Consider the following 16,186-nt stretch of genomic DNA (forward strand, 5'->3'; position numbering starts at 1 on the left):
AGCATCTACAATATCACTCAATTAGAAATTGAGTTTCTCAAAAAAGCCTTGTCATTGCTCAGTCGCGTGAGAAATGCCACTCTGAGCATGCCGCCTGCCCGGGTCTCTGAGCCAGAAAACGGCTTTGTCACTGATGATGCGCACCGACGAATATTGCGAAGAGGCGCGGGTGACATATTCCCTCCATTTTTACTACTAGTAATAGAGGTTGAACGGTTGAATAACAATGTACGATCGAGCACAAACGGGTACGTCAGGCGATTACAAACAGCACGTCAACACTGAAATACTCGGCGGGATAGTTAAACTGGCGTATAATCCACAATCAGAACATAGTGTCATTACTCACTAGTCAACGCTTCCAATTTACATGAAGCGGTACTACCATAACATTGGGGCGTAGCTCGCCTGGTGGAATTAATTCGTGCTACGGGTAAGAGAATGAAAGATGTCGCATTTCATAGTAACTGGGAAAGCGACGCTGCCTAAGGAACGTGCTGGCTATGCGTCACACCTAAGACATTCTTTGCCTAGCAGTAGATACTCCCATATATCGCCACCATGGTGCTAATCCAAAATATGAAAAGTCCAAATGTTCTCACACTAATATACTATTCTGAGAATCCAACTTCCACTTTCCCAAATATCATAATCCTCCTTTTTCTTAGGGTCTCCTGTTAGCTTAAGTGCCTTAGCCCGCCAGTGGTATCTTCCCTCTGGCAAATGAAAGTAATTTGCATCAGTTCCATCATAATACCATGTCCAACCAGCCAGATAGGGATCTTCAGATGACCCACGCGTCATCACAAACATCTCCTTGCCGGAATCAGTGTCGATAATGCTAAGCGCGAAGTCTCTACTCTGGACAACAAGATCAACCTTTACACCAGGGTAAAAGTTATTCTGAAATGTAACTGGCGAATTCATAGTCGTGTTTAAAATGCAGTTAAAGACGTGTTCCTCAGTCAGTGGTATTGTCGCGGAATTTGAGGTGTTATATCCTGCTAGGATGGCAGTGTCTCGGTTGATAGCCGGTAACGTAAGTAAGGGAGCTCCTAGTCCGGTGTATGGAAGCGTGAGTTTGTTAGCCGCCCCTTCAGCCTCGATGGCAACACAACCACTGAAATGCGAGACACGAGTGGCAGCATCAGGTAGATCTGGCTCTTTGATGATAGACACTGAAACCGTGGCTGAGGACCCGGGCTTGATTTCAAGAGATGTGGGGTGAATATGAATATCGGCATAGACTGGATAAGCCTCTGCTTTTGTTAGGTTGTAGCCGCTCTCTCCCAGGACGTAGCCTGATCCCGCCCCGATATGGCTTAGTCGGTACTTGGCAGTCTTCTTACCGCTGTTTTCGATGCTGAAGGTAAGGTTGGTAGCGCGATAGGCAGTGTCGTTGAAACTCAAGGAAGCGGTGCTTAGCAAGGTGGTGGTATGCACAGCGCTCCAAGCGTCGACAAGGCCACCACCCTGTTGGAATGTTGGTGCCAGGAAGTCTAGTGTGTGCCCCTTTGCGTCATTCCACTTCACTGGGCGTGCTGTTGTCACAATCACATTGCGGATATCGTCAGCTGAATATTCAGGGTGTTTCTGCTTGACGAGAGCAGCGACACCGGCAGCAAAAGGGGTAGACATGCTGGTACCTGTGATTGTGGGATCAGTCCTGACTCTTGTCTTGATGATAGACGGGATACTTACCGCCAAGCACACCCAAACCGCCAAACCTCTGCGGGAGTGTGCTTAGAATGTTACCTCCTGGGGCCAGGAACAAAGGCATTGACAAAGCCCGGAGGGTAGGGCCCCAGCCTGTAAACTTTGAGCTGAGCGAGCCTGACAGGTTGTTGACTTCGTATGATAGATGAGAAACTGCATTAGTTGAGATTTTTAGGGAGCCGTGTTCTTTTCTTGCAGCCAGTAACATGGAGGCTGTGTTGTAATCAACGGTAGCGACGCCTTTGGCGTTTTGGAAATCGGAAACGGCGAAGAGGGGACCATCGGAGATAGTAGTGTTACTTTTGCCTGGATAGTACAAAGCATAGGAAATATTGAATGCTTCGGTAAGGATGTGTGATCCACCCCATGCATCAAGCCAGCACTGCTTGTACTTAGAAAGGACAATGACATTCGATAAATCATCGGGAAGAGACGACCTATCAGGCATCGGGAGGCAGTCATCTGAGGCAGAGACGTCGGGCGCCCAGACCGTCAATTTCGTGTTCTTTGGAAAGTTGAAAGGTGTGCTAGGAACGATCGCAAAAGAGCCTGTTGCACTGTTATGGGCAGTAGACCACGTGGCCTCCCATGAGTAATATGGAGTCACGGAATTGTCGACGGATCCAACAGCAGTGACATAGTCACCATCGGCTGGGCTGTTGCCAGTGAAGATCCCCGGTCCGCGATTGCCGGACGGGAAAAAGACAAGTGTGCCATTCGCCGCGACTCGATCTGCCACGGTGGTCCAGGGATCTATTATCCAGTTAGCTTGCGCGGTCATCGATCCTGAATGCGGCACGTCTTACCCTCGAGCCAGGCAATGGGGCTTCCATATGAGCAAGTGATTATATCGACGCCCCTATCTGCAGCATCAATCAATGAAGCCAGGAGCGCATCTTGTGTGGCGGATGAGGAGTCGCAGGCCTGGATACGGAATAGCTCATACGATGCATCAGGTGCGACGCCGCTGATATTGTGCTCGACCTTGTTACCTTTGGCGCCTATGATACCCAAGACATGCGTACCGTGGTACCAGCACTCGTCTTGTACGTCGTCACCACCGTTTGTCACATCATGGGTGTAATCGATTCTGGTTAGGCTCAAGCCTGGCACAGTGAGATCGAACCCCCCGTCGAGAACAGCCACTCGTATACCTGCACCAGTGATGTTCTCGGCGCGCAGTCTTGCAACTCCAGTATCGATATGGCTAGATATAGTATCTAAGTCTGCCTGTGATCTGTGATTAATGTTATTGTTGAGAGGTCGGCCTTTTATTTGGTTGTCCCGTTCGTAGCGTCGCCGGCGCAATTCGGCCTCTGAGGCGCCTTTCCTCTTGAGGCTATCAGAAGGTAGTTTATCTGTGGTGATTGACCATACCTTCCCTACGCCTTCAATTGATTTCAAGGCAGAAAGAATTGACTGAGTAGAGATGATATCTTTATTGCAATCGACATTCAGGGATACACCTCGGAAACTCCAGTGGTTGAAAACGTATCGTCGTGATACGGTGCAGTCCAGGCCAACACTGGGAAGAGATACCGCCGCGGCACGCATTAAGCTCTCGGCATCCTTCCTCTGCATTAGCAATACGGCTCCATATTCTGCGTCCTTCATTATCACCTAGCACCTACCAACTGAGAAGCGCCATCAAACTCAATAATGACAGCGGTAGTATAGGAAGCTGTTACCAATAATGGGATACATGCCGCAATGGCAACTTGTTTCAGAGACAATAACATTATGCGTTGAATGTGACTCTCTGCCGATCGAATGCGAGAGATATGGTCCACGGTGCAACTCTGTGCTGGTCTTTAGGCAGCCCCAGCCGATGTATTTGCAACAAGACGTGGATAAGTAGTCACAAGGCGGTGTGATGTGAACCTGATTATTATTAGAGAAACCTAGAAATTTGATATCAAGCCTAAAAGAATAAAACTAATCCTCATATGGGATTTTTATGGATCAGGGCAGATAAGGGGAGCATGTAAGATGCATGCAAAACCTGCTATAGAGCCCAGCCTAGTCAGGGCAGGCTTCACGAACTCTGATTGTGTATAGTATTTACTGTAATGTTTAAGCTTTTCGTTAAATGGATAAAGTAAACCCACCAATTGGAGGTAGTTAAAAGTAGGGTACCGAAAACGCCGAGATATAAAGTTTGATTAGGTGTTGTAATAAGTAGGTTAAATCCCCAAAATGGACAGTATCGGAAGATAGTATAATAGTTTTAGCCGCTTACCAAGCAGGTTGAAATAAGGAGATGCAGGCAAAAGGGGGATAAATGTCATCCGGCCAGCAATGAGCAATGCCCTCTGTCAAATAGAGTTTCATTTTAGCTGTTACTAAGTCGTGGTCTTAATCGTTCGCAAGGCACGCCTTCAAAGACCTTGAAGCTAAGGCGTACAATGGACGAACCTGCTCTACATATTGGTGCTTACCAACTAGAAGTCAGAAATAAACTTGCAATCGTATTTCACAGGAAGTTATCTAGCATCTGGCTAAAATCCAGTTTTGCAAGGTCTATACTTGGGTTCAAAGTGCCTTGCACCAATGGATCGCTTGTCCCAGAACTAAGCGAAGTGCCCCATAGACCATGGTCATTCTCAGCAGCAGTAAGAAAATCATCAAGGCTGAGAGTCATTTCCATTCCGTCGCGGGTGCCAAAACCACCAGCTCTATCAGGCATGATGCCGTTATTGAGCCAGGCCTCACTGCCCTGAGGTGAGTCCCTTGATGTGTTCGGAGTAGCGAGTATGAGAGGACTAGGCATACGGCCTGTGTGAAAAGGAGTTGGCTGGGGCGTAGCTTGAGCGATACGTCCCTCTTGATTTGGGGCGGAAATGCCGAGCCGAACGCCTGCTTGTTGTAAACCGCGTATCATCTTCCACAGACGCCTTGAGACATATGACCTCTTGCTGAAGCCCCGGACCAGATCGAGAGCTGTATTGAACTCTTGTCGTACGATATCTCGATACACAGCAGGTTCGAGAGCAACGGCCAAGAAGATTACACCAAGAGCAGATATCAGAAAGTGATTAAAGCAAACTTGCTGTGTTTGGTAGATATCGGTAGTTTGGTTAAGATGATGAAGCTTCTGAATCATGTCCTTTGCGATGCTGACTAGCATTTTGACTTGCGAGGTATCCCTTGCGGGTCGAGGAACAGCATGCAGCGCGGATTGGTGTAGAAGGATCTTCATCTGACAAGCTCTCAAATACAGAAGGATCTGCAGGCGATGATGACCTCGACCAAGAGCAGACGCTCCATCTTCAGGGAGTTTAAGGGTCGCGGGTATCTCCTTATACCAACGTTCCACGCTGTAATGGAGGAACTCAATCTCATCTCTGGGGACGTTGGATGCTGTGCTGCCCGCGTTGTAGAGTGTCGCCCAAACTTTGGCACCAATCCGATTATACGCAACCATGGCATGAAGATAGGGGACCTCATCATCCTGAGACACTTAGTAAAAGGAGCTAGCATTTTCCAGTGATATTTGATCTCGGTTGGGACTTACTGGCCACGGGACGTTTGAATCGATGTCATTGCTTTGGATTATAAACGGAAGACCAGCGCCAAAGCTCCATCGCCTGTCTAGTGTATGCACACTCCAGAAGATTCTAATAGCCAGTTTTCTTTCGAATGGCTCTTTGAACATGGTAGTATACGTGGCTGCTTGATGTAGCCCAAGTTCAAGACAGGAGCGTGCAGGAATTCCGATCAGCCTCCATGCTTGGAGATCGTCACCGGAGAGAAAGGAATGGTTGGCCTAGACGACAGTCAGTATTGTGAGAAAAGAACGGTAGGTTGACCTCCCATTAATGTAAAAAGTTGTATTGACTCAAGCGACGGGGACTCCCAAATCTTACTTGAGATCCTTTCTTGTGCCTTGGCAAATAAGGCATTGCCAAGTCCACTTGAACCACTTGTTTCAATAGTCAGTGCCGATGAAAGAGCAAGTCGTAAGATGTCAATTTCATCAGCGGTAACAAGTGGTGGTCCAGGAAGTGAAGCAAACGCGAACCCAGATCGAGAACCAGCTTCCATGGCGTCATACAGCTTATGTGCGCTATCGACCAGACTTGATAGTGTCAGGAAAGGATACGAGTTTCCGATTTCTTCTTCGTAAACGTGACATAACCGCAGCGCTTCCTGCTTGTCGATGAACCACAGCGGATCTATGGTTGACTTGGTGAAATTCCATGAGTCGGGCGCTATTAGGGGTCCATCAAGTAGTGGTTCGGTTATATTGGCAGGGTCAGAAGACTCAAGGTCCCCAGCTCTGGAGCCTTGGGCGCGAAGATGCTGTCTGGCGAGCTCCAGGTTGAAGGTGTAGTTGACAGCGGGCTGGCGTGACTGACTAGCCGACGAGGGCGTGATTGTCGGGGGCACTGTATGTGCATGTATCGTAAGATCAGATGTATCATCCTGAGCGTTTGTCGACAGAGAAAGGGGTCTCCCTAAGGAGGCCCCTGACGCGGACTCTGGCCCTTGTCCGGGGCTTTCGGCTGTTACAACGCTGGTATGGCGGTCTTTTCGCAGCTCATGAAGGTTGTCTTGGAGCTGAGTTACCTGCTGACTTAGCGATTTAATAAGCTTGGTGGATCTGGTTCGTCAGCTTCCGAAATATGATACGGACAGCTACAGGTGAGGATGAAAACATACGAATCTGACTGGCTTGTCGAGGTGGAGGGCGCATAAACGCCTGTACTTATATCAGATATTGTGTAGTGTTCATCGTTGCAAGGTACTTACAGTTGAGGGAATGCTGGACACATCGCGCGCATGGGTTCTGTCCATTGCATTTGCTTTTCCGTCTCTTACATTCATTGCTTCAATCACAGGTCAATCAAGACGACCACTGATGATAATCGAGCCACCGGAATAATCTTACCAAGCCTTGGAGATGTACTTGCCCCGTTTGGACCTGGGCTTTTGTGGACGTTGAGGCTGTGATCCCCCTGACGTGTTGTTCTTGGCCTGTGAAGAGGTCTGGACCTGGGTTGCATCGACTTGATTATCTCCATCATCATTGTCGTTGCTGACTGTCCCATCACCTGTGATCTCCCCTGAAGTCTCACCGTTATTGCCTCTTACTACTGACCCCGTTTGCTGGTTGGGTGGGGTCTGAACGGCCGACATGGTGAAATTTGGCAATGTCTTTGTGAAATGGAATGCTAAAAACGGCGGAAGCGGAAATGGAAGACAATTCCGGTGGCTTTTAGTCTCTTAAGAGAATGATCGGAAATGGATGACTAAGAGCGGGGCACACTAACTAGTTACGGTCCCATGTCTGCTGAGATAGGGCGATAGGCGAGATAGTAGCATCCTTCGTCACCAGGCTAGTTCTGTACACTACAACCCCTGTATTTTTGTTAGCCTGTGACTTAGTTACAGGGGCCTAAACTCTATATCTTATAGAATTTCCTTATTTTATAAAAATACAAATAAAAAACTAATTAGATTTTATTTTTAAATATTATAGCTTTTATTTTATATATTTTAAAGATTTTTAATAGCTATTTTTAAGACTTTTATAGATACCCCTGCTTTCTAAGGTGGGGCTGTATCGAGCTAACAATAATTCAGGGGTTGTACTGTATGTATTTTGATGTCTACTGTGGCATCTCGGCATCTCCATAACGATTCAACCCTTCTCCTGGCATTTCTCCAGTCTCCTTGTCATTATGTTACTCTGATCAAATGGGATAACTGTAATTAGCGGCTTTACTTCGCCCTGAGCTGCAAATTGAAACAGGTCTTGCATTCAACAGCACTTTCGATAAGCCTAAGGCCTGGAAGATCATTAGTTCTCACGTAGTTGGGTTGGTGGAAACTAATGACTTATCTCGGTGGGCAACGTTTAGCGGCGAGGGACGGGGATATTCGCCGATTGATGCCAATATGAACTATAGTCCCAGCATTCCGCATACAGTAAGCTGCTTGCTGGTAGCTAACGATTTCTTATGACGTTAGATATATTAAGGTCTTTTTTTTTAGCTTTCTATAATACCCCCTTTTAGACCCCCTCTTACTTCTGTAATTGCATTTACTACATAATTAATATTCTTAACGTTTACTACTGCAGTTAGTACATATACCTTTAATAGAGGAGCCAGGTTACTTACATCCCGCCATCGATATTCTGCCCGATGATGAGAGGTAAATATGGTACTCATTCCTCAAACGAAACACCTGCTGGGGGTTGAGACCTGTATATGAAAACATGCCACTCTGCGAAACGATTAGCTCATCGAATGGCAACCAAGACAAAGTTCGTGCTTCATTACCTGTTTCATGATATGGTCAAAGTCGCCGCTTTCTGCGAAGGCGCTCAAGCCACCATGAAGTGCTGAGCGGACCTGTCCCAGTCTTTTGCTCATGGAAAAAACATCACTGAGCCATTGAGACTTAAGCTCTGGGTCGCCAAGGATGGTTTTCACAATGTTGCAGCCTGTTCGAGGTGGAGTTGAGTATTCGGTTCGGATAATGAAACGAAGCTGCTGAAGGATGTTGGGCTGGATGGCGATATCCTTGCTGTTTGTGATGAAATGGAGAGCTCCTGTTCTCTGTCCGTAGAGTCCAAAGTTCTTAGAGAAGGACTGTGCCACACAGAAGGTCAGAGGGCGTTCTAGACTGGCAAAGTATCGAAGTGGCCAAGCATCTTTTTCTGGGTCTCCTGTGGCAAAGCCTTGGTATGCATTATCAAAGAATGGGAAGATGCCTTTGCGTTGACAAATCTCAGCTACAACCTTCCACTGTTCTTGACTCAGATCGAGGCCAGTTGGGTTATGAGCGCAGACTTGAAGAATGATAACATCTCCAATTTGACCCTGAGACTCGAGAGTTTCGATCATTCCTCGGAAGTTGAGGAGTCGTGTGGTTTGATCGTAGTATGGATATTTCTTGCATTCCACACCCATTCTTTCAAACATCAGAATATGAGGACCCCAAGTAGGATCAGAGACCCATACGCATCTCGGTTTGAGGAAACGGGACAGAAAAGCAGCACCGATGTGGATGGCTCCAGATCCAGAGATAGATTGGACTGAGACTATCCGCTGCAACAGCTTAGACCGGTCATCTTGGCCGAATAGAAGCTTTTGGGCCAGTCTGAGATAAGTGGTATCTCCCTCGATAGGGAGATACTCATGCTTCCCCAAGTCGTTTAGAGATAGGAGACGACGTTCTGCTTCCAGTACCGAACGTAATGGGCATGGGTTCCCGTCTTCGGAACGGTAGGCCCCGATTAGCAGATCGACCTTTTGCGGGTTTGGGTCGAGGCGATAGTCTGCAGCCAGAGAGAATATCTCATCGGCGACAATGCTTGGTACTGCGTTCAACCATGGTGACGTGACTTCCTTGGAAGTCGTATCCTCGATAGTAGGCATTTTAGCAAGCAGCCGGCTGCAAAGATGCTGGTGTATAATAGTTGCAAGTCTTTGATCTATGCTTTGGAAATGATTGTGACAAGGTGTTAAAGTGTCTCTATGGCGTAGTGATCACCTTTCCTTTTCAGTTTGAGTGAGTCGGTACTAAAACCGCGAATGGCAGAACTATGGAAAAGCGGAATGGCGGAATTTGTACTAAAATGTAAACTAAACAGCGGAAACAGACACATTCGCCTTCTGTGGAGTCTCTCTGGTGGAGCCTCACGATAGAAGCGACGTTTAATTCCGACTTGAATACTGTATGCCATAAATTGGGCAAGGAGGACCAAAACGTTCAAGGTTACCAATATTCGTTGAAAGTCTGTGGTGCAAAGCAGCCTACTTCAATCTTCCAGTTCCGCTTCCAATTTCCAGCTACTGGGGTTAATGTTAGTCTCCCCTGTAATATCATGATCATTTCACTGACGACGGTAGCCACCTCAACTACGATCTGACCGTTCAGGGCAGCTGATACAGGATTTTGTCTGGCAGAGGATTGGCAAGTTTCTATAATCAGATGACATTATCATCACCGACTGTGGAACAGGTCAATTTGGAATGTTTGATGCCACGTTTCCCCACGGTCCAGGGCTATTACATCAACATTCTGGTCGGCCATTGGGTTCTCGGTCGGGGCGTGCCTTGGAGCTTGTGTTGTCGCCCGTGAGATGAAGCACCCTGGTCGCGTAATTGTCATTGTCGGTGATGGTCCTTTACAGATATCCGTCCAGGACATCGGAACATGTATTCGCTTTGGTTGGTTTCAAGCCCATCATCTTTCTAGTAAACAACAACGGCTACTCAATTGAAAGAGCCATCCGTGGCGCTGAGCTAAGCTAAGCTACAATGACATCAACTCCAACTGGGATCACCAGCAGCTGCTTAGCTTCTTCGGGGCCAGACCTGACACTGGTATTGGGAGCTTTAGCACTCATTGTCATACAATAGAGGAGCTTGAGAGTACTTTTGGCAAAGAGGCACTCAACGAGGCTGAACATATCAGCGTAAGTGGATCTGGTAACTCTTTCGTAATCCTGGCACTGACGTATTCCGATGCGGAAGCCTGTTCCGATATCTACAGAGCTCCACCCAGAACTGCATTCCGCCTGTCCACCAATTCCGCATTGGGGTTATATCAATAACACAAAATAAATAGTTGTCGTGGGATTGAGCCATTTATGAAAGTCGTTATCGCGGTAGGAACATTCGACTTATTTCGCCATGTCTGGAAAAAAGGTCCTACTTACAGGCGGCAGTGGGTTTGTTGGATCTCATTGTCTTGACCTTCTCCTCCAGGAAGGGTGAGTTCAATGCCCATCTCAGTACTGAGTTTACTGACATAACTAAGCTATGAGGTCGTTACAACTGTGCGATCGGAGAAGAAAGGGCAGGATATTCTCGCTGCCTTTCCTGCAGCCAAGTCGCAGCTCTCATATGCCATTGTCGAGGACATTGCCCGTGAGAATGCTTTTGACGAGGCTGTAAAGACCGCCGAATTTGATTCAGTGCTGCACGTAGCCAGCCCATTTCACTACAGGCCAGTGGATATCCAGAAGGATCTTATTCACCCTGCAGTGAACGGCACTTTGAATATCCTCAAGGCAGTCAGCGATTACGCCCCAACAGTCCAGCGCGTTGTCATCACATCATCGTTCTCGGCAGTAGTCAACATTAAACACCCCGAGAAGATGTATCGAGAGCATCACTTCAACCCGATAACTTTGGAGGAAGCATATGAGGATGGCGTACAAGCCTATAGAGCTAGCAAGACATTTGCCGAGCGCGCCGCCTGGGATTTTATGCAAGCCAAGAAGCCTAGATTCTCTCTCGCCACTATGAACCCACCTCTGATTCTCGGACCACCAGCCCCGTGGCTTGCATCCATGGACTCGATCAATACTTCGAATGAACGTTTGAGAGATCTGTGCCAGGGAAAATGGAAAGATGAATTGCCTCCAACAGCCTCATGGTACTGGGTTGACGTTAGAGATGTTGCTCTCGCTCACGTTCGAGCATTGGAGAATTTGGATGCTGGAGGAAGAAGGTTTTTCTTGATGCAAGGTAGAATGAGTAATGCTCAGATTGCACAGGTGGCGGCGGATCATTATCCTCATCTCAAGGATAAAATCCCAAAGACTCTGGTGGATGATACACCTGCCGATCTTTGGGAGGTTGACACAGCACCATCGAAGGACGTTCTAGGCCTCGAGTATCTGGATCTGGAAACCTGCATAGTGGATTCGCTGAAGCTTCTGATGAATCAATAGTTACTCAGTGCGGAGAGGTACAATGCGATTTAAATGTTTCCAATTCAAATATTCCATTGGTCCCATCCGTTCTAAGTGTGGTGAAATATTATTACGACTCTATATCATCTGTAATGTCGTCCAAAATTGCTCACAATAATCCTACAACCAGTACACCACCAGCCATCAAAGCCATAACTAGAACCCCTGACATAACATGAGAACCCGGGGAAACGTCTCCAGCATCCAGCTTATCGTGTTCCATTTCCTTCTCTTTCTCCGTATCTGCATCTTGGTTCTCATTTGTAGTTAACGTTCCCGTCATCTTAGCCCTTAGACTATTATATGCATCTGATCTAACTGAGCATGACGCGCGCCTGTGCCAGCTATACCGCTTAAGCACGAGGCGGAAGACCACAAAATCGACGATCTGCTTATCAAAGTGTCATATGACCGAGTAATTCAACTTGCCTATTTGTACCTAAGAAAAACGGGAAGCTTCGCTTGTGCAAGGAATTTCTGCGATTGAAAGAACCGGCAAGGATTCCTACAGCACCCGCTGCCACCACTATTTAGTCAACGTGCTAGGAAAGGCTAGATCACACTAGTGATACACTATTATCGATAGTGCAAGCGATTCACCAGATCAGGATCCGGCCCATTGACGATTATTGGTTGGTTGATTTGAAGCTATTGACTTCTCGCCACTCGCTGAGATAGATCTAGGCGTCTGGGTAAAAATAACCCATTAGCGTTTTTCCCTTCCAGACACAATAGACTATCCTTCCCTATCCAATATTAACTCTCAAGATTGCAAGACCGCGCTTAGACCCGAAGAGGTGTATGCATACCGTTTTTGACCTACCACAACACGCCCTGTTAGTGCGTGTAATCTGGGGAAGTATAGGAATTCTACAGTCATGGCGCTTGGTGGCTGGCTGAACTTGGCGGTCACTCGCTTTAGGCTGACTTCGCGGCGCCCTTGACGCAGGGAGACCAGTATGTGTATATGCTTCTTCCCTAATCTAGCTTAAGTGTTACTGACTGTGGCTGACTGAAGTTCCTCCTAAGTAGCCTAGTAGCCAAGTTAGAATGCACGTACCTACTCTAAAGTGGAATGTGGCTGCTTTATTGAATAACTAGGCTGGTGTGGCTGCTTTATTGGTCGACTGGGCTGGCTGTACTAAGACATGGAAAGGACATATTGACATGAGAAGTAAGTCTTATGGTAGAACTGTATCCGAGATACCAATAGAAATAGGCTGAAAATAGTATAAGTATATCGCTTCTTGCTGTGACTCACTCCTTGGGTTTCTTATCGTTTTACTCTGTATTTTAAATGACGTCTGTTTATTCTTAACCTTATATTCTTTAGGCAATCTTTACTATTACTATCATTATGGCTGCAAATGCTGCTTCACTTTTGACCAATGTCTTTGGCCAGAAGACCGATATTGGCAAGATTGTCTAGAACTTTGACTTTAGTCAGGTAAGCAAAACCTATCCCAAGCTATTTTATATTTTTGTTGACCTATTATCAAGATCAATATTCGGGACTTAAAGTCAGATGATTATCTGTATACAGATCTTGCCCTGTCTTTTGGCAAAGATGGACAGGATCTCAAAGAATCTATGAGGGCAATCGATGATCGACTTAAGATTATGGTTGCTGCAATAATGATGACTCTTGCCCGCCAGAATGACAAGAGCTGGGATGCTGTTGTGAGGACTATGATACAGAATGAAATAGCTATGTCTGATGACGAAGGGGTTGCACGTTCTGATATACTTGTGAGAAATAGCTTAAATGATTTTAAGTTTGATGGCGGGCCTGATGCAAGTATTGTTAAGGAGGTAAGATTTACAATTCTTATCTTCTATTCTCTAGTTTTTATCTCTTTGTCTTTTGCTTATATCCTCTGCATTACCTTTAACAATAGGATATAACTAATAATCGAATAGGTTTAAACTTGGTTTAATCGCTTAGTGTCTGATCCTGATGTTCTTAACGGCACCAAGATTGATATTAATGTCTTGGCGAAGATTGTTGCTTAAACCGGGGTAACAGTCGATAGCTTTGAAGGCTTTTTCGCCAAGGAGGAGCACTATGAACAGACCTTGATTGATATTGGCGTACTCCGCTTCCCTGATATTGACTACCCATACTTTAAAGTAAGTCCCTACTAGCCACAGCCAAGAAGGGGAGATTACTAAGCAGTCAACAATACAGCTATATAGAATTAAATTAATTGCCTGGTCGGATTCACGCCGTATTATGTTTTATTTAGAGGATAAGAATGGAATTACTGGAGGTATGTATTAAGGTTATACAGCCTTAAGCCGTGGCTGTAAGGAAGGAGTGATGCTGACGTGAGAATAAATTCAGAATATAATTGTCGAGTTTTCCGACCCCGGGCCAGTGTTATCGATTGTTTGACTCAAGCTGCGCATGCTAGGGCTGTTGCGACTTTTGATGCCATGTTTTCTTAGAGTTATACTTATGCGGCATTGCGGTATAGTTAAGGGCCTAGTTGAATGGTGTATTGGGTGAGAATTAAGGGATGTGTTTTAAGTGTCTGAAGGTCTGTTATTTGCGCGGTAGTACTACGTAGACCAAGTTGTAGTGTAACTATAATGCAATAAAACTATATGAATGCTTCAAATCAGTTTCAGATCTATTAACTGTTACTTGCCACTCGGCATAGGGTCCGTAAAATTGTCCAAAACTGCTCACCACAATCCTACAACCAGTACAAGACCAGCAATCAAGGCAGCAGCGAGAGAACCTGGCACACGAGAACCCGCAGAATCATCCACAGCTTCTGGCTTATCATCTTTCCTCTCCTCTTCCTTCTCTCCGCCTTTGTCTTTATCCTCATTTACAGCAGAAGTCCCAGTAATTTTGGCTTTCAGAGTGCTACATGCATCCGGTCCAACTGGCACAAGATCAGTGATAAAAGGGTCATCACTACACGCCTCCCATACCACGCGATATTCAGAGACATGTTCCGCCTGCCAGCTCGTCCATTCGGAAGCCCATTCCGAGAATTCCTCGGCTGACGATCCAGTAATGACAGGTAGTTTGCAAGGGTCTTGGGTGTTGTAGAGACTTCCGAGGGCAAAAGATACGCCTAGTTCGGACATGTCCATTGGAGGTCCAGGGGGGCCCGTCATTGACAAGGAGTCAATAAGAGCCCAACATGATGGGGTCGTGAGAGATGGGCGTGAAATAGTGAGAATTGGTGCTTCTGTTGGGGTTGGGGTTTGAGCAGTGGCATAAGCGCTGAAAGCAGTGAGAAGGGTGATGATAGAGGTATACATGTTTAGTTGAATTTGTTACTGTTGCGGTTAAGAAGAAAATGACATGTTTCTTCTTAAATGGCTGCTGCAGCACCTCTTTATCTTTATATAAATAATCGAAAAAGGCCTCCAGAACAGGGGAGTCAATTTAGTGTTTGTGATTTTATGTATTTTAGCCTTGGCAAACAGGCGGAGTCTTATCTGACAGGGTGCATACATTAGTTATTAGATTACAGCCTAAACCTTGGAAGGCAGCTGATTCAATTTATGCTTATTCTAAGCCACAATCTTGCGATAAACCCTCGTAAATAATAAGTAAGCAAGGCTTCCAATCCAATGGTGTGGGGCAATCAGTTCTGGACGCTAGCCATTAACGGTAAAGGCTTCAGGCTCCTCGTTATTAGATCCTTTATCGGAATTCCGTGTCAAGCCATACTAGAAGGAGTGGTAGTTATATAGTTTTTATTTTTAAAGTTAGTTAGGATAGCCCACTCTAATTGTTGGCAGTTGTCTATCTGCGTTTCAATATCCGTTAATATTCCACGAGCACACCAATACTGTAAACACCAAGAGATTACTTTAATTATAGGGGACATAATAGTAGGGAAGAAGAAAACGGTAAGGTGGCAAACCTCAGATGTCATCCATATAGTAGTATACTATGCTAGACTTATGATTCTACAAGTGCCCAACTTATGGTATGTATGAAAACTCTTGCCAGCAGAGCATTGTTTCCGACTATAAACTTGGCTCTATGATAACCCACTTAAGATGAAGGCATTCTCCGTCATACCCTGCGCCCACACCGTCCTTGGAAGGGCAAGGCGGAGCGAGTGCTGGAAGGAGGATGTTGGATAAATCTTCCTCATGGCTAGGCTATCTGAGTAGTGTAGCACTTCATGGACCTGTAGCCCTTACCCCAGTTGCTATCAAGTCAAGTTAATACTAATGAGATTTTAAGAATATTAAAGGGAATACTACCTGACGCAAGCGGAGCCTGATCCTGATAGAGCAACTGTCCGAACAGAGCTTCCTTTACAGTTATCCTGCTCAAACATGTAGCAGGTGCAAGCAACACCCCTACCACCACAGGTAACAATGTTTGCGCTGTTCGTGTTGCTATAGCTGTATCCGTAACAGCTGTTTGAAGTACCGGGCCAAATCGACACAGCGTAGTCTGAGCAGCCGCCGTCCTTGTAGTACTGAACCTTGAGGTCGACTGCCCGGGCATTGAGTGCTTTCGAGTCGCTGTTGCCAGTTGGTGTAGCCTGTACAGCAGTGAAAGCAAGGAGCGCAGTGTAAAGGCCCTTCATCGTGGAAGTTCTAGTTTTGTTGCTATTTGTATAAAGAACGGCAAGTTGATTTGTGCTAATGGGGTCTTGGTAAAACAGAGGCAACCCTTCGCTTTTGCCATAGAGCTTCCAGCTAGCATTTATAGTTTATTAAAACCCTTAGTTTATTTTCCATTCTCGTATAGCTGAAATATATCTTATATTT

At 46.1% G+C, this 16,186-nt stretch overlaps 6 protein-coding genes across 6 annotated transcripts; 1 reads left to right on the forward strand and 5 right to left on the reverse strand.

Moving 5' to 3' along the window:
* Nucleotides 1–603: 603 nt before the first annotated feature.
* Nucleotides 604–3,297, reverse strand: FMAN_08298 (putative subtilisin-like serine protease; the record flags this gene model as incomplete). Its single annotated transcript, XM_041821758.1, has 3 exons — nt 604–1,646; nt 1,702–2,469; nt 2,523–3,297. 3 exons carry the CDS (start codon nt 3,295–3,297, stop codon nt 604–606), a joined length of 2,586 nt encoding a protein of 861 aa, XP_041687506.1.
* Nucleotides 3,298–4,189: 892 nt separating this feature from the next.
* FMAN_08299 (uncharacterized protein) lies at nt 4,190–6,855 on the reverse strand (the record flags this gene model as incomplete). The annotated part of the gene is made up of 6 exons (XM_041821759.1): nt 4,190–5,167; nt 5,231–5,482; nt 5,515–6,319; nt 6,379–6,418; nt 6,469–6,545; nt 6,608–6,855. The coding sequence occupies 6 exons, from the start codon at nt 6,853–6,855 to the stop codon at nt 4,190–4,192; spliced, it is 2,400 nt and encodes a 799-aa protein (XP_041687507.1).
* Nucleotides 6,856–7,958: 1,103 nt separating this feature from the next.
* FMAN_08300 (putative aspartate aminotransferase, cytoplasmic) lies at nt 7,959–9,104 on the reverse strand (the record flags this gene model as incomplete). Its single annotated transcript, XM_041821760.1, has 1 exon — nt 7,959–9,104. The coding sequence occupies one exon, from the start codon at nt 9,102–9,104 to the stop codon at nt 7,959–7,961; it is 1,146 nt and encodes a 381-aa protein (XP_041687508.1).
* A 1,260-nt stretch (nt 9,105–10,364) lies between these two features.
* On the forward strand, nt 10,365–11,410 carry FMAN_08301 (uncharacterized protein; the record flags this gene model as incomplete). The annotated part of the gene is made up of 2 exons (XM_041821761.1): nt 10,365–10,444; nt 10,492–11,410. The coding sequence occupies 2 exons, from the start codon at nt 10,365–10,367 to the stop codon at nt 11,408–11,410; spliced, it is 999 nt and encodes a 332-aa protein (XP_041687509.1).
* A 2,709-nt stretch (nt 11,411–14,119) lies between these two features.
* FMAN_08302 (uncharacterized protein) lies at nt 14,120–14,710 on the reverse strand (the record flags this gene model as incomplete). Its single annotated transcript, XM_041821762.1, has 1 exon — nt 14,120–14,710. One exon carries the CDS (start codon nt 14,708–14,710, stop codon nt 14,120–14,122), a length of 591 nt encoding a protein of 196 aa, XP_041687510.1.
* An 850-nt stretch (nt 14,711–15,560) lies between these two features.
* Nucleotides 15,561–16,002, reverse strand: FMAN_08303 (uncharacterized protein; the record flags this gene model as incomplete). The annotated part of the gene is made up of 2 exons (XM_041821763.1): nt 15,561–15,615; nt 15,671–16,002. 2 exons carry the CDS (start codon nt 16,000–16,002, stop codon nt 15,561–15,563), a joined length of 387 nt encoding a protein of 128 aa, XP_041687511.1.
* Nucleotides 16,003–16,186: the final 184 nt, after the last annotated feature.

Source organism: Fusarium mangiferae, assembly GCF_900044065.1.
Source record: "Fusarium mangiferae strain MRC7560 genome assembly, contig: FMAN_scaffold012, whole genome shotgun sequence".
Taxonomy (NCBI): domain Eukaryota; kingdom Fungi; phylum Ascomycota; class Sordariomycetes; order Hypocreales; family Nectriaceae; genus Fusarium; species Fusarium mangiferae.